General features: G+C 33.3%; 3 protein-coding genes across 8 annotated transcripts; 2 read left to right on the forward strand and 1 right to left on the reverse strand.

The window, feature by feature from the left end:
* The first annotated feature begins 1520 nt into the window (after nucleotides 1–1520).
* LOC100778337 (putative disease resistance RPP13-like protein 1) lies at nucleotides 1521–5186 on the forward strand. The gene has a single exon (XM_003541532.5). The coding sequence runs from the start codon at nucleotides 1544–1546 to the stop codon at nucleotides 5168–5170; it is 3627 nt and encodes a 1208-aa protein (XP_003541580.2). The 5' UTR covers nucleotides 1521–1543; the 3' UTR covers nucleotides 5171–5186.
* Nucleotides 5187–9447: 4261 nt separating this feature from the next.
* On the forward strand, nucleotides 9448–19189 carry LOC100778875 (protein argonaute 6). Of its 6 annotated transcripts, none has more exons than XM_006594308.4 (23): nucleotides 9448–9637; nucleotides 11355–11602; nucleotides 11678–11883; nucleotides 11958–12179; nucleotides 12292–12428; nucleotides 12514–12611; nucleotides 12691–12788; nucleotides 12909–13077; nucleotides 13223–13339; nucleotides 13406–13510; nucleotides 15181–15243; nucleotides 15358–15471; nucleotides 15581–15746; nucleotides 15829–15941; nucleotides 16039–16176; nucleotides 16276–16406; nucleotides 17014–17079; nucleotides 17808–17871; nucleotides 18066–18177; nucleotides 18250–18323; nucleotides 18492–18586; nucleotides 18659–18690; nucleotides 18805–19189. In XM_006594308.4, exons 1-23 carry the CDS (start codon nucleotides 9616–9618, stop codon nucleotides 18969–18971), a joined length of 2757 nt encoding a protein of 918 aa, XP_006594371.1. In that variant the 5' UTR covers nucleotides 9448–9615; the 3' UTR covers nucleotides 18972–19189. The 6 variants fall into 6 exon arrangements, with proteins under 6 accessions (XP_006594371.1, XP_003541581.2, XP_006594372.1 ...); XM_003541533.5 differs by having other exon boundaries at nucleotides 11961–12179; XM_006594309.4 differs by having other exon boundaries at nucleotides 11367–11602.
* Nucleotides 19190–20971: 1782 nt separating this feature from the next.
* LOC100779402 (putative disease resistance protein At3g14460) lies at nucleotides 20972–24931 on the reverse strand. The gene has a single exon (XM_041008230.1). It carries the CDS (start codon nucleotides 24757–24759, stop codon nucleotides 21136–21138), a length of 3624 nt encoding a protein of 1207 aa, XP_040864164.1. The 5' UTR covers nucleotides 24760–24931; the 3' UTR covers nucleotides 20972–21135.
* Nucleotides 24932–25316: the final 385 nt, after the last annotated feature.

The following is a 25316-nucleotide window of genomic DNA, read 5'->3' on the forward strand; positions in this document are numbered from 1 at the left end:
CATTAGACCTTTCCCAGACTCGCATAAAAAAACTACCCGATTCTACATGTTTAATCTCCAACTTGCAAATACTGAAGCTAAACAAATTGTCCATATTTGGAGGAGCTGCTCTTGAATTTGCATGAACTCACCAATTTGCATCGCCTTGAATTTGCATTAACAGAGGAGGGTCTTCCCAAATCATTTCATATCTTCAAATTGAGGGCTATTGTCCTTTGCTCAAACAGCGTTGCCAGAAACCAGAAGGCCAAGAATGGCCAAAGATTGCTGATCACATTCAAGACCTGCAGATATAGTGACGTTGATTTTTAAGAAACTTATATCTGCTTTGTGTGTGAGACGTCGCCGAGTTGTTTATTATTGGATAAAATATTTCACATCTAAATCTTGTTTATAATTTTTTATCAGAATTTATGTTGTTATTGATAACTAATTTTTGTTATTTGTTTAATAATTTGGAGAGTTTACCTCTTAAAAGATAATTGTCATTCTTATATTATAAAGGTTTAATATACAAGTGACTTAATTATTTCCTAAATTTCACTTCTAACAATTGTACGTAGAGCTGCGTGTAATATGGAATTTATTTAACTTGTTACATAAAGTCTAAATTCAAAAGAAATGTACTTATCTAAGATTCAAATCAAAAGAACATTTTTAAGTGCTTAGTTGTAAATAGTTTTCATCTTTTTTCTAGTCTTGAATTTTAGATGAGGTAAATCTTATTCTTACAATCAGTGAAATTCTTGAACTTTCATTTGATCACATTGATTCTCATATATATATATATATATATATATATATATATATATATATATATATAAATTTTTAACTTTTGTAGAATTATTTTCAAGAAAAAAAGATTATACATGATTTATATAATCATTTAATCATAATTCAATATATATGATGAATTTATTGGCTTCTAAAATAATTATTTTATAATAATTTGTGTCATATGTCAGTGAACATTAAACTTTTTTCTTTACAATGTTTAGATTAAAATATTTAAGGTCTTTATTGTTTGAATAAAAATATTTGTTTTATGAAGACTTGAATAAAAATATTTAAGGTTGTTATACATTTAATAACTTCTAAATTTGTAAATTGCCAAAAAAAAATTTAATTGACTCCTACTTATAATTGTATTATGGTTGTAGTTATTTTTATGTTACAATTAAAGAGTGTTTCCAGAGATGTTTAAAGCTTACCCGATTAATAAGATTCTCACATTTGTAGCAGAAATTGAAATCACAAATAATTTATCTTTCACCCTCTTTTAATAACTCACAAATTATAATTTATAGATTATTATCCTAGAAACCATGGATTTCTTACTTCACCCCTTATGTAGTGTCTCCCCCAACAAGTTACAAGAATTTTTAATTTAATTTATCTTAATATTTCTTACCTGGTAAAAAGTATTAAATATTTTATTATTACCATATATATTGATTCAGACTATGATTTAATTAATTCAAAATTGACACATGATTAAAATAGTTGAAGAATAACTCAATTATTGTCATATAGGCTGCAATGCATGGAGTCATTGACTTCTAATTACTCGTTTCCATTCGTCCACTCCAACCCTTTTCCTACCATGGCGTTAGAATTCGTTGGTGGTGCTGTTCTCTCTTCTTTCCTTCAGGTTACATTTGACAGGCTGGGTTCTCATCAAGTTCTGGACTTCTTTCGTGGAAGAAAACTCGATGAGACGCTACTGAGCAAGTTGAAGGTGAAGTTACTGTCCATAGATGCTCTAGCTGATGATGCAGAACAAAAGCAGTTCAGAGATTCACGTGTGAAAGCATGGCTTGTTGCTGTCAAAGATGCGGTGCATGAGTCAGAGGATGTCTTGGATGAAATAGAATACGAACACTCCAAATGCCAAGTGGAAGCTGAACCTGAATCTCAAACCTGTACTTGCAAGGTACCAAATTTCTTCAAATCTTCTCCTCTTAGTTCCTTTAACAAGGAAGTTAAATCAAGGATGGAACAACTCATTGGCAGCCTAGAATTTCTCTCGAGCCAAAAGGGTGATCTAGGTTTGAACAATGCTAGTGGTGTTGGATCTGGATTCGGTAGTGAAGTGTCACAGAAATCACCATCAACATCTTTGGTGGTTGAAAGTGTTATTTATGGCAGAGATAATGACAAGGAAATGATAATTAATTGGCTCACTTCTGACTCTGGCAACCACAGTAAGTTATCAATACTTTCTATTGTGGGTATGGGCGGAATGGGTAAAACCACACTTGCCCAACATGCATACAATGACCCAAGGATAGATGATGTATTTGACATCAAAGCTTGGGTCTGTGTTTCAGATGATTTTACTGTTTTCAAGGTAACAAGAACAATTCTTGAGGCAATCACTAAGTCAACTGATGATAGTAGAAACCTACAGATGGTTCATGAAAGATTGCTAGTAGAGTTGAAAGATAAAAAGTTTCTTCTTGTTTTGGATGATGTTTGGAACGAAAAACTGGACGAATGGGTAGCTGTGCAGACTCCTCTATATTTTGGGGCTGAGGGAAGTAGAATCATTGTCACAACACGCAATAAGAAAGTTGCTTCTAGCATGAGGTCAAAAGAACACTACCTGCAGCAATTACAAGAAGATTATTGTTGGCAGTTGTTTGCAGAACACGCATTCCAAAATGCTAATCCTCAATCAAATCCAGACTTCATGAAGATTGGTATGAAGATAGTTGAAAAATGTAAAGGACTTCCTCTAGCCTTGAAAACAATGGGAAGTCTATTACACACCAAATCTATTTTGGAATGGAAAGGCATATTGGAAAGTGAGATATGGGAATTAGATAATAGTGATATTGTCCCTGCTTTAGCACTTAGCTATCACCACATTCCTTCCCATCTCAAAAGATGTTTTGCTTATTGTGCATTATTTCCCAAAGGTTATTTGTTTGACAAGGAGTGTTTAATTCAGTTCTGGATGGCTCAAAAATTGCTACAATGCCATCAACAGAGTAAGAGTCCAGAAGAAATTGGTGAACAGTACTTCAATGATCTATTATCGAGGTCCTTCTTCCAAGAATCAAGCAACATAGAGGGGGGAAGGTGTTTTGTCATGCATGACCTTCTCAATGATTTGGCAAAATATGTTAGCGAGGACATGTGTTTCAGGCTGGAAGTTGATCAAGCAAAAACCATACCAAAAGCAACCCGTCATTTTTCAGTTGTGGTCAATGATTATCGATATTTTGAAGGTTTTGGAACTTTATATGATACAAAAAGGTTGCATACGTTTATGTCAACAACTGACTGCAGAGATTCTCATGAATATTATTGGAGGTGCAGGATGTCAATACATGAGTTGATCTCCAAGTTTAAGTTCTTACGCTTCTTATCTTTGTCTTATTGGCATAGACTCACAGAGGTGCCTGACTCTATTGGCAATCTTAAACATCTTCGTTCTTTAGACCTTTCCCATACTAGCATAAGAAAACTACCAGAGTCAACTTGTTCACTCTACAACTTGCAAATACTGAAACTGAATGATTGTAAATATTTGAAGGAGCTGCCCTCAAATTTACATAAACTCACCTATTTGCGATACCTTGAATTTATGAATACTGGAGTGAGAAAGCTGCCAGCACATTTGGGAAAACAGAAGAACCTTCTAGTATTGATAAATTCGTTTGATGTTGGGAAAAGTAGGGAATTCACTATTCAGCAGTTAGGAGAACTCAATCTTCATGGAAGGCTATCAATTGGTAGGCTGCAGAATGTTGAGAATCCATCGGATGCCTCAGCTGTGGATTTGAAAAATAAAACACACCTTATGCAGCTAGAATTAAAATGGGATTACAATGGGAACCTTGATGATTCTTCCAAAGAAAGGGATGAAATTGTAATTGAGAATCTAGAGCCTTCCAAACACTTGGAGAGGTTGTCAATCAGGAACTATGGTGGTAAACATTTTCCAAATTGGTTACTACATAATTCTTTATTGAATGTGGTGTCCTTAGTGTTGGACAGATGTCAATCTTGCCAACGTTTGCCTCCCCTTGGACTCTTGCCATTGCTCAAGAACCTGGAGATTTCAGGCCTTGATGGGATAGTGAGTACTGGTGCTGATTTTCATGGGAATAGCTCTTCCTCATTTACATCCTTGGAAAAATTGAAGTTCTACAATATGAGAGAATGGGAAAAATGGGAATGCCAAAATGTGACAAGTGCTTTTCCAAGTCTTCAACATCTTTCCATAAAGGAATGTCCTAAGCTGAAAGGGAACCTGCCACTGTCCGTGCCGCTTGTTCATTTAAGGACACTAACAATTCAGGACTGCAAAAATCTTCTAGGCAATGATGGATGGTTGGAATTTGGTGGGGAACAATTCACCATCAGGGGACAGAACATGGAAGCAACGTTGCTGGAAACGAGTGGGCACATCATATCTGACACTTGTCTTAAAAAGTTGTATGTTTATTCTTGTCCAGAAATGAATATTCCCATGAGCCGTTGCTACGATTTCCTTGAATCGTTGACCATCTGTGATGGCTGCAACTCTCTAATGACCTTTTCGCTAGATTTATTCCCAACACTTCGGAGACTTCGTCTTTGGGAGTGTCGTAATCTACAGAGGATTTCACAGAAGCACGCTCATAATCATGTGATGTATATGACAATCAATGAGTGTCCTCAATTAGAATTATTGCATATCCTCCTTCCATCTCTGGAGGAGCTACTCATAAAAGATTGTCCAAAAGTTCTGCCTTTCCCTGACGTAGGTTTGCCATCAAATCTAAACAGGTTGACTCTCTATAATTGCTCCAAATTTATAACCTCACCAGAAATAGCTTTGGGAGCCCATCCCTCTCTAAAAACCTTGGAAATTGGAAAACTGGACCTGGAGTCATTTCATGCTCAAGATTTGTTGCCACATTCTCTTCGTTATCTATGCATCTATGACTGCCCCAGCCTCCAATACTTACCAGAGGGTCTCTGCCACCACTCCTCTCTCAGGGAACTGTTTCTTCTGAGCTGCCCCAGGCTCCAATGCTTGCCAGATGAGGATCTGCCCAAGTCCATTTCAACTCTGGTAATTCGGTATTGTCCCTTGCTCCAACCGCGTTGCCAGAGACCAGAAGGCGAAGACTGCGGAAAGATTGCTCATATTGAAAATCTCTTTATTATTGACTGATTCTGATTCTGATTGATTATCACATTGAAAATTCTATAGGGTTCTCTTCTGCTAAGTGATTCTTGTAAATCACTCGATCATTATTTTCTAAAATTTGCTTTCTGCTTCTAGCTAGAGTCTGGACCCATCAGTTATTTGCTAATTGGACAAAATATTACACGGTAAAAATTTGTTTCCAATGTTTTACGAGAATTCATTGTGGCATGCATTGACAGCTATTTCTTCATACATTATGCATTTGATAATTTGAATATATAGCTGAATTCTAAAGAGATAATTGTTCTTTTTATATTGAAAAGGTTTGATATAGTTAACACCTAACAGTGATTTTAACACCTAAATTATACTTCTGTTAGTTCTTAGAAGAACGGAAAAGCGGATTTAGTTATTGAATGGTGATTGTACGTCGCAGGTTTAGGAGAGAGATTTAGTAGGAAATTTTTGAAGAGAAGTAGTACTTAGTAGATGGCTGTCTAGTAATCTCTTGGATAAAGGTAGTATATTGATTTCTCAAAGAAAACTAAATGATGACTTTCATTGTAACCAATAAAACCTAAGTTCAACCAACTTCCCAATTTAAACAACTTAATGTGGACAACACAACGCTCAAGAAATATGATCTCCTTGTAATGACTAACTATGGAGGCAAGCTCTAGAGAGATCGTGCGAGGAGTTCCGCCTTTGTTGTGTGTTATGTTTGTGAAGGATGGGATAATGATGGATTGATCACTTGAGATAGTCGGAGAGATGTGAAACTCCATGTGATGTGTAGATGAGTTTATGTTGTTTAGTTGATTGTTGTCTGATACCATTAACAGAGGAGCCAACACAAACTTATATATAAAGGACAATCCCGGTGGGGGGAAATCATTGAGGAGTCAATCCTCCCAGATTAGTGATACTTGGGGATGGATCATTGACTCATTGTTTCTTAGGGATATGACATTGAGTTTCCACGATGTAAACTTAGCAATCCCGACAAATGCGAGACATCACCAATTAGCTAGAGCTTGTCATTATACCATGATGAGGGTGTACTTCCAAGAGTCATCCAACTTAAAATGTGTAAGACCATTGAGTTCTAGAAGTTTTAGTGGCAGCAGACCCGTGATGTCATAAGTTAAGAATTTGTTAGAAATGTGAATAAGATTGTGAGAAAGACTCTGAGAGGACCACATCAAGGTGCTTAGTATGTATTTTTGTGATTGTAAATTCATTTGCTTGTGATTTTTATAAGAGATGAGTGACTCACTTCATACACCTTTTGTTTTTCAGATAAAGATGAAGGACTTGATGGAAATAACAAAGATCGAATGAAAAATTTGTGACGAGCACTAAAAAGATGGTTGTGCTTGTTCAAGAAGAAGATGAATCCATTAATGATGCATCGAGAGTTTTGAAGTAAATATATAAGGGTTAGATCTTCTTTAAGTCATTGTTCTAAGTCTTAGTCTTGTCTTGTACAAAAAATGATAGATTAGGTTTTAATCAATGTTGTTATCACTCTATTGTATGTGACTCTGATGTATTAAGTATCTAATTTTAGGGATGTAAACATTTGTTATAATTGTATTACGTAATTTTTTAACAAAATATAATTGAGAATGTACAAATGAACTTTTGAGTGTTTTGTATTATTTTAACAAAAATCGAATATTTTATAAATTAAATTATTTATTATTAAAATATATGATGTTGATGGATATCTTATGTTACGTCCAACAAATATTATTCAAATATGACTTATTGTTTTTAAAATATCTCAAGTATTATCCAAATATGACTTATTCATGATTTTGATAAATAAATACAATAATATAGTCAAATAATTTGTCTAAGGTTAATTATTTTATTTCATAATTTCTAAAATAAATTAAGAAAAATCATGATAATGATCAGGGTTGTTACAACAATCACATATTTATTTCCTCTAAAAAATACTAAAAGGTATTATTCAATTCAATTATTAATTCAAATCAATATTATTCTATTATGTAAATAGATTATATTTTATTATTCATTCTATTATAGCTATATTCAATTATTATTCTATTAATTGCAAACAATTATATTTTTATAATTTTTATTCTTAATCAATTATTTCATTCTTTTTTGAGCATTTCTAATAATGATCCTATTATTTTTTTAATAATGTACTATAGATAATGATCGACCACTTTATTTCATTTCTTTTTAGTATTTTTTAGTTAACAATATATATTTTTTAAGTAATATATATTAAGCTATATCAGATTTACAATAAATAATATTTTGCATAATGTAAATAAAAATTATAAGAATAAAATGTAAAAAGGAAATATTAAATTTGTGAACCATATTTAAACATTAATTGATAAAAATGTGTTCAACTATTAAAGAACATTTGAAATTTCAATAATAACATTCATCCATTTGAAATAAATTTTTAGTTCAAAATAATTTTTTCTCATTTATTCATTTAGAGAAGATTTTTATATTTTAAATTAACTTATTTGACTAATGCTCAATTTTCTTCAATTAACAATATATAAATTTATTAATATAAAAATATAGAAAATATATCAAATATAAAATAAAATTCAAGGGATATATTTTTAGTGAAGTAAGAAGTTTTATAAAAACATAAATCTGATGCATGTATCTAAAAATATAGTATACATCACATAAAATATTGGTGTATTTTTTTATAACATTTAACATTTTATCATATATTAATAGGTTAATTATTGTATATATATATACTAGGCTTAAATTGTTGTTTTAATCCCTCAATTTAGGGTGGATACTTTTTCAAGTCCATGAATTTTAATAAATTATTTTTTAGTCTCTAACATAATATATTAATATTTTATGTCATTTTTTTAGTATTTTGTGACATTTTAAATGAAATTTAAAATAAATTAGTATTATGATTTAATTTGAAAATAGTCCATTTTCTTGTCAATATGGTTTCAACAATTTTTAAAATAATTATAAAAATTGATCTCTGGTATTAAAACTAGTTTTAAATAAAACATAATTAGTGTTTTAGACTCTGAATTTAGGGTGTATATTTTTTTAGTCTTAAAATTTAAAACTATTTTTTTTCCTGAACTTTAACATTGTTATCTATCACATAATAAAATTATACTTTGCGATAGTATTTAACTTTCATAAATTATTTTATAATTTTTTTGTCATTAAAATTATATTTTAAACTTGTCACAAAAATGTTAAAGACCACCACAAAATGTTGATTTATTATCTCATAGAATAAAAAAATAATTTATCAAAATTTAGAAATTTATAAAAATATTTTTAAATTTCAGGAATTAAAATAACACACTCACTACACTGAAGAACTAAAACAATAATTAAGTTTATGTACTAATATATATTTTATTAATTAAATATAATAAATAAATACATAAAAAAATTATATATATAAAATTTATAAATTATAAAATTATTACAAGATACGAGATACTAATTATAAAATTTATAAAAGCTAGTTAATTGTATTTTGTAAATCACATAATCATTGCAAGAAAAAAAAAGTAAAATAAATAATTCAATTAATATTATAAATTCATGACAATCATCCCTCTCAAATTTCTCTTTATTTCTTTACTAATTTCACTTCTATCTCCTATCATTTTTTGATAACAAATATGAGAAATAAAAATATAAAATTTAATTCCAAAAAATATAAAAAGTGTGAGCAGTCAACTTTTTATTGTCACTGAGATACAAATTTGTTACTGAAATAATTGAGAACAAATAAGGAATTTGTTACTGAAATAATTGAAAACATTATTGACTAAATTGGATAAAAATATCAGTAAGATATCATATTTGAACGTATATATAAGTAATTTTTTTGTTGGACAAAAATATCAATATTTTTTTATTAAAGAAAAATATGAGTGATTTTTTTACCTACATGTACATTGAACAGAAAATATTAATAAATTATTATTATTAGAAAAAAATATTAATAATTTTTTATTAAACCTATATATCATAATGTTTCTTTTGAACTAATTTGTTCATAAAAATTTATTTCATTTAAAAATAAAATAATTTTATGATAAATTTTTATTATTTTTTTATCATTACAAATATAACATTATAATAATAATTAAAAAAATATATTAACAAACATAATTTAAAACAAAACAATATTATTCACGCATACTTTATTAATTGTGATGGAGAAAAAAAATTAACTGCCAGCGTTGCAGTTGTTATACTTTCTTATATTTATTTGTCAGTGAATTAGAAGCAAAAGTGACTATTTTTTTTAATACCTTTTCTGGTTGTCATCCTCTTTCCACTAAATCCCACCAAAAACCCTTCAAAATCCCAAAACCCTTCCAAAGATAAGTTGCTTGGGTTCTTCCTTCTACCGCCCACCGTCCCAGGATTGAACTCAACTCAGGAAACTCGGACTCGTGGAATGAACGATGGAGGTTGCGATTACGAGAGGTTAGGGCATTTTGATTTTTCATTGTCTACTCTTTCTTTGATTCTGTTTTTTGATTTTTTTTTTGTTCTTTTTCTTTTCCCTTGTACGTTCTGTGTTTGATTAAGCATTTTGGTTCTTCCCCTCTGATTCTCGGAAAAGTAATGAACTCCAAGCGTTTTTGGATAAAAAAAAGTCCATTCTGTGTCTTGTTACGTCCAAAACGCCGTTTCCTTGTGTCAGTGACAAACGATTTTTGGCCACTCCGCGATGTCGCTGGGTAACGGTAACGCCGCGGTCCGACACCGAGATGTTGCAAACGATATTGTCGTTACCGACCAATATTTAAAATCTTTTCAAAACCTGAACCAGTTTTCTTTTTTTATTATTATTTGGTGGTTTAGGTTTTCATAGATTATTAGGTGTTTTTGCTGATTCATTGTCTATGTTCCTTAGGTGTTTTTAGTGCTATTCTCCGATCAGAATTGCAGTTTCACGTCGGGAACCTAAGCCTACTTTTAGTGTAAACATTTATTATGAGGAATATCGAGGTGAAACTCCATTTTTGATTGGTGCTTAAGGAACTGCATCTAAGTTTTTTTTCCTGAAAGGATTTTAGTGCGTAGATTTGATTAAAACTAATTAGTACTTATAGCTATATGTTCTGTACATGTATTATCTTTATCTTTAAATAGTATCTCATTTTGTATGCAATGTCTGCAGTTTGACATTTGCTTTTTAATATGCTTATGTTTTTAGCTAGCTCGAGCCTTTTTTGGTGGAACTAGTGTTTTGGTAATCTTCATGTTCCTTATTAAGTTTAATAATTCATAATAAACACTTTGTCTTTATTTCTGCATAGACTGCTATATCTTGGTATCATATAAAAAATGGTCTTATATAATATTCACTGCAAATGATGTGTTGCCCTTTTACACATTTGGTTCATGTTGATATGGATTATGATATCCTTCTTTGGATTTTTTTAACGCAAATTTATATAGCAAGCACTGCAAATGATGTGTTACCATTACTTATCAATCAATATTTAAGGTTAAAAATAAAAACACAGACTGTGCTAATCATATAGGAGTGGCCAAAACAAATTTGAGCAATCTTTTTTGTTTCTTTTCTTTAATTACAGACCCATGGTGCTTCGTGGAAACATTCTTCTTTTCTACCCCAGCTTGATGTGATAATGGATATATGACACTATCCTTTAGAGAAAAACTGCATCTAACTAAGCTACTATTCACAGGACAGATAATGGTGTGAATTTGGATTGATTTTCACCATGGGTTGCTTTACATAACTTTCATGCGGTATTTGTTTCATACGGGTCAAACTAGCATTTCTTTTTTTGATCAGCAAAAGTAAGATTGTAATATATATAGTAATAATATCAGTACAAGGGGTACTGTTGTATATACGACCTAGCACCATATTATGCAGAACTATGGTGTCCTAATACGAGCTATACAGCAAGAATTAAGTAGCCATAGATCTGACTGTAAGCTTGGCGCCCAACTACACAATATCTATATTCTATATGCTAATCCCCCCTGATTACAAAACCCATCCCTGATTTGACTTACCTTTAGGTGAAAAGTTGTAAGCATTTTTCTGATAATTGGTACAACTGGAACACTTCGTTGTAGAATCTTTGGAAATCCTAACTTATAATATCTGTGCTTCGAATTTTAAATATGGCCTGTTCTTTTTGTGATTGATGTTTTACAGTGTCATTTGTAGCTAAGGGAGGAATGACGGAGGAAGTTCCTGGGATTGTAGAAGCTGCTGAACCTCCAACATCATCACAATCACCTGCTGATGTGCCACATAATTTGGAAACAGAACAAATGACTCCTACAAAGTATTCTATTATCAGTAGGAATGGGGTTGGGACCACAGGAAAACACATACCTTTACTTGTGAATCTCTTTGAAGTTGCTGTTAATGTTCCAGACACAGTATTTTTTCAGTATAGTGTATGTTGACCATTTCTGTCTCTGCAATTTCCCTTATATGTTATCTTGGACTTTAGCTTATTGAAGGATTTCCAGGTTGCTATTACTTTCGAAGATAAACAAGCTGTTGAAAGCAAGGGCATTGGGAGAAAAGTGATTGATAGGCTTTACCAAACATACTCTTCTGAACTTGGTGGCAAAAGGTTTGTATATGATGGAGGGAAAACTTTGTACACAGTGGGTCCTCTGCCACTAAATAAGTACGAGTTCAAAGTGTTGCTGGAGAAATCATTTACAAAACGGTATTTCTTGTGTATGACTGTCTTATTTATGTCATGTTTTATTTTTCCCTTAAAGCTTATTGTTCCAACTCTAGCAGTAGTGCCAAGAGTCCTGGTGCTAATGGAAGCCTTCATGAGGAAACTAAAAGGTCAAAACATTCATTTCAGTCAAAGACATTCATGGTGGAGATAAGTTTTGCTACCAAAATACCACTTCAGTCCATTGTTATTTCCTTGAAAGAGGTTGAGTCGGATACCAATTCTCAAGATGCTTTGAGAGTGCTTGATACTATACTGAGGCAGCGTGCAGCTAACTGGTATCTACACATCTTCTAAAGATATCTTGATTATTTTCTTGAATGGAATTTAAATTTTAATCATAACCTCTTTGGTCTAAATTAGTTGAACCATTTTCTTTTGAATGTGAAGTGGGTGTCTCTTGGTAAGGCAATCTTTTTTTCATGATGACTCAAGAAATTTCAATGATGTTGGGGCTGGTGTAACAGCAGTCTCAGGTTTTCATTCCAGTTTTCGTTCCACACAGCGAGGATTGTCTCTCAATATTGGTAGAAGTGCTTTCACACATATCTTGGAATCTTATTTTCATAAAATTGTATTCTTTTCCTGCTTACACTATTCATTTTTTTCTAGACGTGTCAACAACTATTATCATAAAACCTGGACCTGTAATTGATTTTCTGTTATCAAATCAGCAAGTGAAGGAACCCCGTTATATTGACTGGGAAAAGGTGACAAACTTGTACATATGGTTAATGAATCCGCTTTAATAATTGCCCGTGATGTTTTTTAATTTTTGGTAATCTGTAGGCGAAAAAAATGCTTAAAAATTTAAGGGTGCAAGCAACTCATCATAACCAGGAATTTAAAATTTCTGGGTTGAGTGAGAAACCATGCATTCAGCAACTGTAAGTGCTTGTTTTCTAAAAGTCAAGTGTCTATTATATTTACTAGAAATAAATAAGGGGGAAACAAAATCTTAGGGGTCTCTTGACCCAAAAAACTATTGAGTCTGATTTCTTCCTCAGTTTTAGTATGAAGGTTAAAAATGATGACAACAATAGCAGAGGGCAGACAGTGGATATTACTGTTTATGAATATTTTGCCAAACACTGTGGCATAGAGTTGACCTCATCTGCTTATCTTCCATGTCTTGATGTTGGGAAACCAAAACGTCCCGTCTATCTTCCCTTGGAGGTTTGTTGATATTTTGATCTTAGCTAAAAACCTTGTGGTTCATATTTTGTATCAATTTTATTATTTTGCTTCAACAGTTTAGCACTTTGGACCAGTTATGTCTGATTACTATTTTCTTGCCTTTTCTTTACTTTTGGTGGAGTAGCTATGTTCACTTGTTTCCCTCCAACGGTATACAAAGGTTTTATCTCTGATGCAAAGAGCATCTTTAGTTGAAAAATCACGCCAAAAGCCTCAAGATAGAATCAAAATTTTAAAAAGTGTAAGTTTATAATTGTTATGTTGTTCAATTTTATAATTAATATGTTAAACTTGTTAAAATATATAGGCTGTAGGAAAATGCTATGATGATGATCCTGTTCTTGCTGCATGTGGCATTTCTATTGAGAAACAACTGAATCTGATTGAAGGTCGTGTTCTTGAAACACCAAAGGTATGCATTGATTGATTAGGTACCTGCATGTGGCATTTCTATTGTTTCACATTTTTGTGTGCACAGAATATATAATTGAGGAGAGATAAAAGAGAAAATGGTGTAAAGGAGGTGGTATCATGATAGGTACCTGTTAGTAGTTAGTCAAGTGTCTGTTAGTGAGAGAGCTAGTTAGTTAGGAAAGTTGATTGAATAAATTAGACATGTTGCCGTTAAATAAGAGGGGTTGAGAGGGAGTGGTATGGTGAAAAAGAATTGGGACTTTGGGAGAGACCTGGATCTCTTTAATATCTAGGGAATTCTTTGAAGAGGATGCACTCAATCAATAAAGAAATGCTATTTTCTTCTGGGGGAAAATTTTCAAGAAAATGGCTTCAAGATTGATTCCAAGATTTGATGGAAGTGAGGCCTATTAGTGGCCTGATCAATGCAGAGCAGTATCTTGGGGAAAACAGTATACCTGAAGAGTTGAAATTATCATGGGTCGGTGCATTTTGCATTGAGAGGAGAAACTCTTAAATGGTGTGTTTCTTGGGAGAACAACTAGAATGCAACTTGGTGGACTTTTCAGAAGGCAGTGTTCAAGAAATTCCAATGTGTGTTTGTCTTGAAGATTCAGAAACTGGGGGGCAAGAAAACAGATGCAGGGATGAAGTTCAAGAAGATAGCCTAAGACCAATGACGTGGAGGGCAGAAGTTGATGATGCAAGCAGCAGCAAAACATAACATAAGATGACAATTTTGAGAGAACAGAACAAGTGGATCATGGGCAAGAAACGGGTGCAGGAAAGCTACAAAAATTGGGAGAAACCCAACAAAAGAAATCCAACAACATTTTGGATAAAGAATCAGAAAACAAAAGCAAAAATGAAGTTCTTGAGATCAAGAATCAAAGTGGCAGAGATGACACTGGGATCGGTCTATTTGTCAGTTGCATAGAGGAGCCTAGAATTGGGGGAAGCCCTATGTTTGACATGAGGGAAGAGCCAATGACTGAACCAATGACAACAATGGAGGTTTTGGATTTGGGTAGTGCAATGAACCCACCACAGGAGCTCAATAAGGTAGAGCATCTTGATGATCGTCAGCTGCTACCATGTGCAGCGGTGCAGTTAACAAGGGAGCCATGGGATCTCCATATAATTACAGAGCCTCTGATTCTCTGTCTCACAGCAAATATACCATAGAAGGAAGCACACTAAAGGAGCACAGGGGCATTCACATGTTTGTGTTTAACCTGGGAGGAGTGGAAGCTATTCTTGGAATGCTGGGTGCAATTGGCTTGGTCATCATGCCTTAATAAGTTGCACATAAATGGAACGTCATTTCAGCAGTCAGAGGTCATTCACCTCACCTTCAGGATAAGGTGTATGGTTAGGGAGAGTCATTAGTAGTTGGTTAAGTGACTTAGTTAGATAGTTAGGTTAGTTGGTTGAAGAAATAAGGCATGTTGCCTTTAAGAGGGAGTGATATCTAGTCATTTGGTGAAATATAATTGGGACTTGAGAGAGGCCTGGATCTCTCAAATTTCCAGGGAATTCTTTGTAGAGATACAGTCAATCAATAAATAAATTCTATTTTCTTCCATTTCTGATCCGGTTTCTATCATTTCCTTCAATTATCTGAGAATTAAATGCACACATTGATACAATTCTATTTGAGACACACAGTTGAAGGTTGGTAAGAATGATGATTGCATCCCCCATAACGGAAGGTGGAATTTTAATAAGAAGGTATTGCATTATTTTTCACATTCAGAAAGTGTTCAGGACTTACTTTTTTTAAGAGTTATCTAAAATTTGGTTAACTAGTTTAGTAATTGACGATGCTATATTTCTTATTTATAGACACTTCTACAAGCATCACATATTGATTATTGGGCTGTTGTCAACTTTTCTGCAAGTTGTGATACTAGTTACATATCAAGGGAGCTGATCAGATGTGGAATGAGCAAGGGCATTGTATGTCACCAGGCTTTGTATTCTAATGTTTGATGCTATATTTAATCTGCTTTCTTTCTTCTTTTTATTTGATTAATCCATTTCAAATGTACTTTAAATATCTACGCAGAACATTGAACGGCCATATACTTTGATAGAGGAGGAACCACAGTTGAGAAAATCTCACCCTGTTGCAAGGGTTGAAAGAATGTTTGACCTGCTTGCATCAAAACTGAATAGAGAGCCAAAGTTGATTCTTTGTGTCTTGCCAGAGAGGAAAATTTGTGATATATATGGTATATCTTTAGGCAAATGTTTCTATGGTTTCTTTTATATCAAATATTTTTTATTCACCTTATGATCATTCATCAACTTTAGGGCCTTGGAAAAAGAAGTGTCTGAGTGAAATTGGTGTTGTCACACAGTGCATTGCCCCTGTCAAGATCACTAATCAATACCTTACTAATGTTCTTCTTAAAATCAATTCTAAGGTAACTGAGTATAACTGATATTTTTACAAACATAACTATTTTTGACTTGATAACATCACGTATAGTTTAAATAATCTATTATGCCTGCAATATATAGCTTGGAGGAATAAATTCTCTGTTGGCAATAGAGCATTCTGGGCATCTTCCCCTGATTAAAGATACCCCAACGATGATTTTGGGGATGGATGTCTCTCACAATTCACTTGGTCGATTAGATAGTCCATCAATAGCAGCTGTAAGACTAGTTTGGTTTTGTATTTCTTGTACCTCTATATTTTTGGATTTTTGGTTATCTCTGCAGCATATCGTTCTGTTGTATAATGTTGGATTGTAGGTTGTTGGATCTCGACATTGGCCACTGATTTCAAGGTATAGAGCGTCTGTGAGAATGCAGGCATCCAAGGTGGAGATGATTGATGCTCTATACAAGCCATTGGAAAATGGGAGTGATGATGGTATTATCAGGTTAGAGTAAAATGTATATTGAACTTCTGTTTTGTATTTATTTAGGAAAAAATGCAAAAAATACCCTGAATTTCATCTCATTTTGATGTAGCCTAATGGGATCCCTGTAAACAAAAATTATATTGTATAGAAGGGCCAGTGGAGGAACAAGCGTAGTTATTGGACTATCCAACAAAACCCGCATATTAGAGGATATATTCCAGTAGAACAATGACCCAGAGGGTAGAGATGCTACTGAGCTGGCTGAAGTTTATTAGTAATAGCATAGTGAAGCAGGGGGGTTAAGGGGAATTTAGCTTATGGTGTGAGAAAAAGGGAAGCAGTTTTTATTTTTATTTTTCCCCCATTCTGACACTAGATTAATGCATCATATCAATTCCTTTAACAGAGTTCTATCCAATAGCCTGTCTGTGTATCCAATGCTATATGCATTGTTCCTAAATCATTTGTTAAAATATATTATGTGACAATTATTTATGTTGTTTATGCTTCATGACTATGTACAAGATGTGTAATATGAGGACATTATTATTTCTGTTTATCATGACTTGCACATGTGCACACTGAATTCTTCTTAATTATTAAGATTTGGATTTTTTTCTTGCAGAGAATTGCTTTTAGATTTCTATGATTCTAGTAATGGACGCAAGCCAACTCAATTTATTGTATTCAGGTGTCATTCTATCCCTGTTTTATTTGATAGATATCCAGTCATGCATGTTTTTAAGTGAACTTGTTTGTTGGTCAAATGTTGTAAACTGGAAAATGCTGATGTTACTTATTATAAAAAATCATTAATGTATGATGTGCTGCTTATACTTATGTTGTTTACCACTATTTTTTTTAAAGTTTGAGAAAATTTGCATTTTTGTGTTAATTATGATATGGATATTTTTCCATAATTTTTCTAAAAATCATCTTTTGGTCCCTCATTTATGGAAATGTGACATATGTAGTCCTTATTTCCATAAACAAGGGGTGAAAACGAGATATGATTTTTTGTAAAGAACAAGGACCACATCTGACATTTCCAAAAATTAGAGACCAAAAGGAGGCAATTTATTTTTGAGGGACTAAATCCACAACATTGTCCTCTTTATAGATACTAAAAACATATTTAACCCCGTGAATAAATACAATTGTATCCATTAAATACAAATTAATCAACTCACTGAAATCAACAACAAATTATCTAATACAGTAGGTGTCTAATTTTAGGAAACTAATGATATTCAACAAATTATGTCTAAAATTATTATGAATTGTATATCTAAAATTAGTATGAATTGAACCAGTATTTGGTGAGTGGTTATTAAATTCAAAATTTATTAAATATCACTTTTGGTTGTCTCAATTTCCTTTATCACTTGTTAAATATCTGAAGTATGTTTTCATGTTCAGGGATGGAGTTAGTGAATCACAATTCGAACAAGTTTTAACTATCGAGCTTAACCAGATAATCAAGGTTATAGTGCTACTCTGTCATTGACTAGTTTGATAATCTGATTGATTGCTATAATCCTTATAGTTACACATTTTTCTGTGTGTATACTTGAATTACTCATTGTGCTATTTAAAAAAATTGGGAAAAAGTTAAATGATAAACCTTTGATGATCCTTTCCTAATTTTAGAATGATGATAAACTATTCTAATTACAGGCCTATCAACATCTTGGTGAGGTTAATGTTCCCCAGTTCACTGTGATTGTGGCACAAAAAAAGCATCATATTAAGCTGTTTCTGCCTAATGGCCCAGAAAATGTTCCTCCTGGTATGACACTTATCTTGTTCACTTGCATACAGTATCACCCAGGATCGTTGTAATATAAATTTTCCTCTTCAGGGACGGTTGTGGATACAACAATTACGCATCCAAGAAATTATGATTTTTACATGTGTGCTCATGCAGGGATGCTTGTAAGTTTACCTATCTAGCTTCCACAGCCGATTTCTTCATTTATATCCATTTTACTAGCATTTTAGTTGCATGTGGTAATAGTGAAGTGTATTTGTCTACCAATTAAATTTCTGATGTTTCAACTTTCTCACGGGCCTTCTTTTTTCTGTTTCCTCATCAAATAATAGGGAACATCCAGGCCTGTACATTATCATGTGCTACTTGATGAGATTGGTTTCTCGGCAGATGGCTTGCAAAATTTGATCCATTCGTTGTCCTATGTGTATGCATTCTTCCTTTTTGTTTATACAAAGTTTCACTACCCCTGGCTTATGCATGTATATACGTATTTCAGGAACCAAAGGAGCACAATTGCAACCTCAGTTGGTAATTTAATCTACTCCTCTGATATATAACTGTCAGAATTGTCGTTTTCACGAAAAAAATGTTTAATTTAATAATTTATGTTTTATAATAACTTCCCCTCATTTTTTCCTTCAGTGGCACCCATATGCTATGCTCACCATGCTGCAGCTCAGATGGGACAACTTTTGAATTTTGATGATTCATCAGAAACAGGTTCAAGTCCTGCTTCAGAGGGAGGCATCCCCATCCCAGAGCTTCCAAGGTTGCACAGGAATGTCAGGAGTTCCATGTTCTTCTGTTGAGGTGTGTAGATGACAGGTGCTAGTAAATACATTTAGATTGATCAAAAGTGTAAATGTACATTTGGTATAACCTGCAAACATATGAAGCCCAAATTTTGTTTGATGGGGAGATGGATTCGTGGGCTAGGGTACAGTCTACATATTAGTGATATGAATTGTCATTTTGAGACATCAATCACGGTAATTGAGTCGCATGGGCTTACTAGCTTTTTTGCATATATTGCAGCTATGAAATATTTCTACCCTTCCTTTTTTTTAGAGAAATGTGATTTTATGTCAAATGCTCTGATTTAGTGTGTTTGGTTGGATATTTGGGGAGCTTTTAAGTCATTTGATTAGCTATTAATTTTGACAATTTTGTTTGGCACACTAAGGTTTTAGAGGAGCTTATAATTTTTTTTACTGGCTTATAAGCTATTTTGATCAAATTAAGATTAATTGGTACATGGATTTATTTTAGTAACTTGTTTTTTTTAAGCTACTTCAAATAGTTTATTTCAAATAGTTTATTTCTATAAGTTACTTAAAACTTAAAACCGCATATGAAAAATAAGTTAGCTTACAAGTTATTAACTTTTTTTTTCTTTTTTTAATTTTATCTTTATTATTTTATTTGAAATTTGTTTTATCTTATCTAATTTTACCAATCATTGATAAAAATTAAAAACAATTTGATTTGTATCATGCTTTTAATCTTACAAATGAGAGACATATACACTTGTATAAATAAATAAAAATGAATGTTTAAGAAAAAATATAATACACTTTTTTAAAATAATGTTATTAATAAGGTATTTAAATATTAGAAAAGTTAGAATAATATAATTCCAATAAATTTTATTTAATTTATTTATACTTTTTGCAAAAATAATTTCAAATATTAAAAATATTAAATGTTCTTTTACGTCAAATTGACATTTTGTTTTTCTTTCGCCCAACTTCTTTTCTCTTTACTCTCACTTTTATTTTATTTTGTTATACTTGCACGGATTTATATACTTAAACTGTCCTTTATATATATAAATTTATTTTATAATTTATATTACCATTACAATCTTAAAAATGAAAAATCATTGTGATTTTATCAATATGACATTTCATTTTCTATAATATTTAATATATAACATGATACGTATTATATAAAAATATGTTATTGTTAATTGAATGATAATCTGTACAATTACTTATTACTTATTAATTTGCATAATTTAATATTATTATTGTATACTTTCTTTTTGTGGATTTAGTGTATGCATTTAACTTTTTACACAAAAAGTTAAAAAGTTTATACTAAAAAATAATTTAAATCTAATCAAGATAATATATTTATTACAATAATACTTTGACACCGTTTAATTACTTCCTAGAAGAAAATTTTGTTGATTAATATTATTTTTTAAAAATAAATATACAATAGTATATCTTTATTACAAAATAGTTTAAAATTACTTCATCAATAATATCAAGAATTAATTTTTTAAAAAACTTTTTATGATAGAGACCATATACATGTTTCAAAGAATTTTTTTAAAAAAAAAGTAAAATACCATAAAAATAAGTTTTTTAATAAGCACATCACTAAAAAAAACGTGTTTTTTTTATTTCGAAAGAATCAAAGATAGTATAAAACAATTTATAGTAACTCACATTTCTGTTTAATCAATTAAGTTAAATTATTAATGAAATCTTTCAAAAATTTGAAGTAAAACTGTACTAAGTAATTCTTTAAAGTAAAACTGTACGTGCGAAGCTGATAAGATTGAGAGAATCAATATAAATTTGATATTTTTCCCTATCCTTTGCTAGGGTGCTTCTACGGTGAAGAAGGAATGAAGTGGTTGGGTCACCAATCGATGTATGATTGAATCCATATATCCGGAATTCAAGACTAAAAAGATGGAAACTCTATGTTTACAACTAACCAGTTATAAGAGTTGTCTTTTTTTAGAAAAGAAAAAACAGTTATGTAAATGACATAATGCAATAAATAGAATTCCGTATTACACTTTAAACAATTATTTAGTCGAATAATAAATAACTGAGCGGTGGCGTCTAGCAAGCAGAAAGCAAAAATAAGTTTAGAAAACAATTAATTAGTAAATTGCAGGCAATAGAGAAGCATCTACATCTTTCACCATTATTCTTTATAATCAACCTCACTACCTTATATTATATACACGTTTTCAATGTCAGCAATCTTTGGCCAGTCTTCGCCTCCGGGTTCCCGGCAACGTTGATTGAGCAACGGACAATAGTAAGTCCTCAAAGTTGAAATGGATTTGGGCAGACCCTCCTCTGGTAAGCATTGGAGCCTGGGGCAGTTAGTAAGAAACAATGTCTTGAGAGAGGAGAGGTGGCAGAGACCTTTGTAGTCCAGTCTTTTTAGATCTGGACAGTTCCTGATCTCTAGACAAACAAGAGAGTGTGGCAGTACACCTTCGTCAGGAAGACACTCAACATCCACTCCTCCAATATCTAAGTATTCTAGAGAGTGATTGCCTCTCGAGGCACTTTTCAATGAGGATATAAGTTTGTAACTACCACCACAGAGAGTCATTTCTTTTAAATTTAATGGCAAACCTCCTTCTGGAAACATTTCAACTTTTGGACAATACACTATCCACAGATCATGAAGAGATGGAAGGAGGACATGCATTCCTTCAGGCAATGATTCTAATTGGGGGCACTCTCCAATACTCAGATGCTGGAGATGATTATGAGCCTGCCCCTGTGAAATCCTCTGTAGATTAGGACACTTCTTGATATCAAGCTGCCTGAGTATTGGGAAGATATCTAGTGGAATGGTCGTTAGAGAGTCGCAGCCACCATTGATGACCAACCTTACAAGGAAATCATAGCAACTGTGCATGGGAATATTGTTATTTGAACAAGAGTAACTGCGTCCAATCTGTTCGAGTAAGGCTGCCTCCACGTTGTGACCTGTAATGGTAAGCTCTTTCAAAGTTGTCGGATGAGCAATTTGCAGCTTTCCACAGTCTCCTAGGGATAATTGATGAATATCAGGGGCACTGAGAGCAGAAGGTACAAGTTGTTCGCACCCATAAATCTTTAGATAATTTAAATGACATAGTTGCTCTGGCAAGTGCCCTTTCAGCTTGGGACAATACTCTATAGAAAGACGTTGAAGACGTGGAAAAGCACCTGTCACACCTTTACATTCCCATTCTTCCCATTCCTTCATACTGTGGAACATCAAAGATTCCAAGGACGTAAATGAACAAGAGCTACTCCCGAAAAAATCAGCATTAATACTCACAATCCCAGCAAGCCCTTGAATTGAGAGCTCCTTCAGAAATGGCAAAAGTCCAAGGGGAGGCAAACGTTGGCAAGATTGACAGTTCTCCAAGGTTAAGGACACCTCATTCAATAATGAATTGTTTAATAACCACCTTGGAAATTGTTTACCCCCATAGTTCCTCATCCTCAACTTCTCCAAGTGTTTGGGAGGCTGTAGATTCTCGATTACAATTTCATCCCTTTCTTTTGTTGAATCATCAGGGTTCCAGTCTGAATCCCATTCTAACTTCAGCTTGACAAGGTGTGTTTTATTTTTCAAATCCACTGCTAATGCATCCGAGGGACTCTCGACATTCTGCAGGTTCTGAATTGATAGACTTCCATGAAGATTGAGTTCTCCTAGCTGCTGGATACTGAACTCCCTACTTTTGCCAACCTTAAACGGACTCATTGATACCTGAAGATACTTCAGTTTTCCCAAATGTGCTGGTACCTTTCTCACTCCAGTATCTATTAATTCAAGGCGATGCAAATCAGTGAGTTTATGTAAATTTGAGGGCAGCTCCTTCAATTTATTACAACCATTTAGCTTCAGTATTTGCAAGTTGTAGAGTGAACATGTTGATTCAGGTAATTTTTCAATGTCAGTATTTGAAAGGTCTAATGAATGGAGATATTTAAGATTACCCACAGAGTCAGGCACCTCTCTTAGGCTACAACAATGAGATAAAGATAAGACACGTAAGAACTTAAACTTGGAGACCAGTTCATGTATCGACATATTGCAATTCCAAAAAGTGAAGTCACCAAAATTCATTTTCTCACTTGTTGGCATATATGAACGTAACTTTTTTGCATCACATAGAGTTCCAAACCCATCAAAGTATCGAACGTGTTTGATTGCAACTGAAAAATGACGGGTTGCTTTTGGTGTACCTTTTGTTTGATCACCATCCAATCTGAAACAAATGTCCCCACAAATAAATCTTGCCAAATCGTTGAGAAGGTCATGCATGACAAAATGTGTTCTCTTTGTGTTGCTTGATTGTTGAAAGAAGCACCTTGATAATAGATCATTGAAGTATTGTTCACCAACTTCTTCTGGTCTCTTACCCTGTTGAGAACATTGTAGAAATTTTTCAGCCATCCACAATTGTATTAAGCACTCCTTATCAAACACATAATCTTTGGGGAATAAGGCACAATAAGCAAAACATCTCTTGAGATGAGAAGGAAGATGGTGATAGCTTAGTGCTAAAGCAGGTACAATATCACTACGCTCTGTTGAAAATTCCCATATCTCGCTCTGCCATATGCTTTTCCATTCCGTAACAGATGACTTGTCGTGTAATAGACTTCCCATTGTTTTCAAGGCCAGAGGAAGTCCTTTACATTTTTTAACTATCTTCGTACCAATCTCCTTGCAATCTGGATTTGGTTGAATATTATCATCTTGGAATGCATGTTTAGCAAACAACTTCCAGCAATGATCTTCTTGTAATTGCTCCAGGAGGTGTTCTTTTGACCTCATGGTAGAAGCAACTTCCTTACTACGTGTGGTGGCAATAATTCTACTCCCCTGAGCCCCAAAAACAAGATGTTTCAGCACAGCTTCCCATTTAAGTCGGTTTTTGTTCCAAACGTTATCCAAAACAAGAAGAAATCTCTTCCCCGTCAATTTTTCTTTCAATCTTCCGTGAACCATCTCTAGGTCTCTACTATCATCAGTCGATTTAGTGATGGCCTCAAGAATTGTTCTTGATACCCTGAAAGCATCAAAATCATCTGAAACGCAGACCCAAGCTTTGACATCAAATCTAGCCTCCTGGATCCTAGGGTCATTGAATACATGTTGAGCAAGTGTGGTCTTACCCATCCCACCCATGCCCACAATAGAAAGTATCCATGGCTGGTTAGGATTGCCATTGTCAGATGTCAGCCAATCAAAAATCACTTTTTTGTCTTTATCTCTGCCATAAATATCACTTTCAACAACCGAAGATGTTGATTGTGATATCTGTGGTACTGCACTACCCAACTCTGATCCAACGCCAACACCACTAACATTTTTCAAGCCTAGATCATCCTTTTGGCTTGAGAGAAGTTCTAATCTATCAAGGATTTCTTCCATCCTGGATTTAATTTCCCTGTTAAAGGAACTAGCATGAGAAGATTTGAAGAAATTTGGTACCTTGCAAGTACAGCTCGTACAGGTCTGAGATTCAGATTCAGCTTCCAGTTCCCATTTGGATGATTCATGTTGTATTTCATCCAAGAGATCCTCTGCATCAAAAACCATATCTTTGACCTCAAGAAGCCAGTTTCTCACGCGTGGATCTGCGAACTGCTTTCGTTCTGCATCATCAGCCAGAGCATCGATGGACTGCAGCTTAATTTTCAACTTTCTCAGAAGCGTCTCATCAAGTTTTTTTCCGTGAAAGAAGTCCAGAACTTGAGGAGAAGCAAGCTTCTCAAATGCAACTTGAAGGAAAGAAGAAAGAAGAGCACCAGCAATTAATTCTACTGCCATGGTTGGAAATGGATGAATGAAAGTGCAGCTTATGCCAATGTCTCAAGGCATATGAATCAAAATGAATCATGGCTTTACTTTAAGGTCATCTTTTCCTTTGATGGTCAGTCAACCAATAATTGTTAAGTCTTTCGGACAAAACAAACTTCAACAGCTGTATTCCATGAATGGATGAGTGGCTATAATTTTCCTGAGTGTAAAAAAATAATATCTTTCCAAATTATTTGTCCTACGGTCAAGACTATTACGGTCTTTTTGAAACTACTTTAACATTGGACGATCTTTTTTGGTATATTTATATGTTTGTCTTCAGGTAGCAGACACCAACTTGGTAACCATAACCTGTGCCTGCACAATGTCCGCAGCGACGTTTGCTTTCCGGGAGGAGGTGGCGCCATTTTATCCTATGCCTCCATGTGTTTATCTAGTATTTTACCATGCACCAACACCATTTTTTTAAGAATTATTGTACAAATGCCTAAGATAGAATTTGTGTTGAATCCTGTCTAGCACCTAAGCAGATTTACTAACAAAGTTAACAAAGAAAAATAGAATAT

Source organism: Glycine max, chromosome 13 (assembly GCF_000004515.6).
Source record: "Glycine max cultivar Williams 82 chromosome 13, Glycine_max_v4.0, whole genome shotgun sequence".
NCBI lineage: Eukaryota > Viridiplantae > Streptophyta > Magnoliopsida > Fabales > Fabaceae > Glycine > Glycine max.